Source organism: Nematolebias whitei, chromosome 6, assembly GCF_014905685.2.
Source record: "Nematolebias whitei isolate Nwh7 chromosome 6, NemWhi1, whole genome shotgun sequence".
Taxonomy (NCBI): Eukaryota; Metazoa; Chordata; class Actinopteri; order Cyprinodontiformes; family Rivulidae; genus Nematolebias; species Nematolebias whitei.
The window spans coordinates 12,839,455-12,842,188 of NC_056503.1; the positions used below are offsets into that span (position 1 = coordinate 12,839,455).

The 2,734-nt window shown below is 34.9% G+C and overlaps 1 protein-coding gene across 1 annotated transcript in view; it reads right to left on the reverse strand.

The window, feature by feature from the left end:
• Window positions 1-2,734, reverse strand: part of rasa2 (RAS p21 protein activator 2) — a 67,947-nt gene that overhangs the window by 11,624 nt on the left and 53,589 nt on the right. The window contains exons 18-19 of the mRNA XM_037678492.1: window positions 1,362-1,468; window positions 1,024-1,106 (exon numbers count right to left, since the gene is read on the reverse strand). Of these exons, the coding sequence (XP_037534420.1) occupies window positions 1,024-1,106; window positions 1,362-1,468 (190 nt within the window). The remainder of the gene's footprint in view (window positions 1-1,023; window positions 1,107-1,361; window positions 1,469-2,734) is intronic.

The window sequence follows — 2,734 nt, forward strand, 5'->3', positions numbered from 1 at the left end:
AGCGCCTCAGACTGAGGAAGTCTCTCGGATGAGAGACGAAACGTTTCTACATTTGTTTTTTTTGCTTTTGTTTTGTTTTCTTGTTTTTTGAATGTCCACAGGACCAGATTGAACTTTTTTGGATTTTTCTACCTGGATTATTGAGCATGTATCAGGATATTCTTTCTGCTAATTTCAGCTTGTTATGCTTCTTTCAGCCCATTTCTGCAAGTTTCAGCTTATTCTACTATTTCAGCTACTATTTAGCTGTTTTATGCTTATTTGAGCTTTTTCAGCTATTGTAGTTCCAAATTTTTTGCACTTGTTTCAACTTTTTCCAGCCTAATTCAGCAAAAATGTGCTCTCTCAACTTCCTTCTGCTAATTGAAGGTCCTTTCTGCTTTTTTATCTACTTTTCAGCTGTTTTTTTTTTTTTTTTTTTACCTATTTCAGCTTTTTTCAGATAATTTCCACTTTTTTGTGGTCATTTCTGCTTCTTTCAGCCTAACTGGGCAAACATATTCTTTCTGCTTTCTTCTGCTAAATTAATCTTGTTCAGCTAGCTTGTTAGTATTTTTAACTAATTTCAGCTGTTTTCAGATAAAATTCAAGTTTTTCTGAGTAACTTCTGCTACTTTCAGCCTAATTAAATTATTGCTGTTAATTTCAGCTTATTATTAGGCTTGTTTTTCTATTTCAGCTACATTTCAGAATGTTTTTTTAGCTAATGTCTGCTGTTTTTCAGAGAGTTCTTCTGCCATTAGCATTCACACTGTATTTTCACAGGAAATGCAATTTATCTGGTTTTATTAACAATTTCAACATTTCCTTTTTTTAAACTCACCTTGTTTAAAAGCCTTGAAAACCCTACTGTTGAAATATTTTGAAAATCATTTAAAACGTCACTAAATGCTCAAGAGACTAACAACGGTATCCTGTTCTGTATTTGTTTTAGCTCAAGGAACTGATCCCGACGCTACTTCTCTTTCAAAAAGGGGAAACAGATTTGGTGATGGCAGAGACATCGCAGGGAAAATGGCTCACATTTTTGCGGTTAAAGGCACTTTCATCCAGTTTCTCCACCGCCCTGATATTTTTTATGTCGATGGTGCAGAGGGCCTCTTTCCCTGTCGAGCAGAAAGCATTTCTGTCATTTTTATGCTGATTGCAATAATCAACTACAAATGTTAAAACAAAAAGTTACAGAAGAAGCCTTTCATGATTTACAAATTATTGTGAAAAGGCAAATACAAATGTGGAAAATCATTTAAATAAATAAATAAAGTAATAAAACCCCTGAAAATGTTAGGTGCGCAATTTATTTGAGAGAAGGACTCATCGTTCCCGTCGCAGCAGGATGGACTCGGCTTTGATGGACTCACCTTTACATTTGTGGTAGGAGAGCTCCCTGTTGGTCAGTCTGAGCCATCTCTTCTTAAAGTGTTTCTTGACGATTTTTCTTTTTGTTTCAGTTCGTTTCTGCACTTCCCTGTACACACACGCATGACAGAAATGAAAAAAGCAAATCTGTGCACTTTATTTTCAACCTTTATCATGTTGTGTTGTAAACATCAAATACCCTAAATATTTACTTGGCTTTATTCATTCTCACACTAAAGTTAGAACAACGAGTCTACAAAGTGAGCAAGAAGTTATTTAATATTTTCAATAATTATTTTATAGGAGAGGTTTATTACTTTTTCAAACTGCCAACCAATTTCTAATATGAGCGAACTTTGAAAGCTTTAAGTGATTACATGGATTAGATAATTTTAAGCAGGGTTCTGTAGAAAAGTTGCGAGCGATCATTATCCTACCTGTTGCAGATGGCTCGGTGAATAACTTCACTCAATGGAAACAAGAGTTATCTCTGACTGAACTGATGAGCTAATGACTAGTCTTGAACCGTCCCAAAAACTAAATGGATTGCTGCCGTTTCAAAGTAATTTAAACCACAGATATTTCATCATGTGAATGCTAATTAAAGAACTTCTACAAGGTCATCAATTTCATATTGCCCTGTTATTCTAGTAGATATGAAAAGGGATGGACAGTGATTTTCTAAATTTTAAGTCTAGTTAAAATTGGCAAATTTGAAGTATAAATGTGACCATATTGAAGTCACTACTCTGGCTCCTGGTAGTGACAACAAATTCCAGTGCTTTTCCAGTCTGTAATTTTCTGGACACATCTATTACCAAATTTCAAGAGTGATTTTGTTTCAAATGTCCATCCCCACAAATATTCTCGCAAGCGAAACACCAGACTGCACCTGAAGTGCTTCAGTGAGCTAATGCAATTGTTTGTGCTTCCAAATAACCATAACAAAAGTTAAAATTAACAGTGTAATGTGAACTGGACATCAACATAGAGACGTATTAAACAGCCTTTGGTGATGCAATTCTTGACATTTGAATTGCTTTAAGTTTAAGACAATAGCAATCCATTGGGGTCTTGGTCCATCTTGGATTTATTGTTGGCTCGTCAATCCAGTCAGAAATAAACTCTTTCAAAGTGCTACCTACACTAGAAAAATATTAATTTACCATGTTGAGGAATGTACCTTTAAAGGATATGAACTGTCCAATTTCCTATATTGTCTGAAAGTGCAACACAGATGTTTGCTGTTCCTTTTCTCATGTTCACTCTGTTGGATTTGAAACCATTACCAAAAACAACAAAGTCCATGATCAATAATCCAGGCATACAATCCAACATTTTTCAGTCAGGTCATCTGGACAGTTTCTTTTTTTTG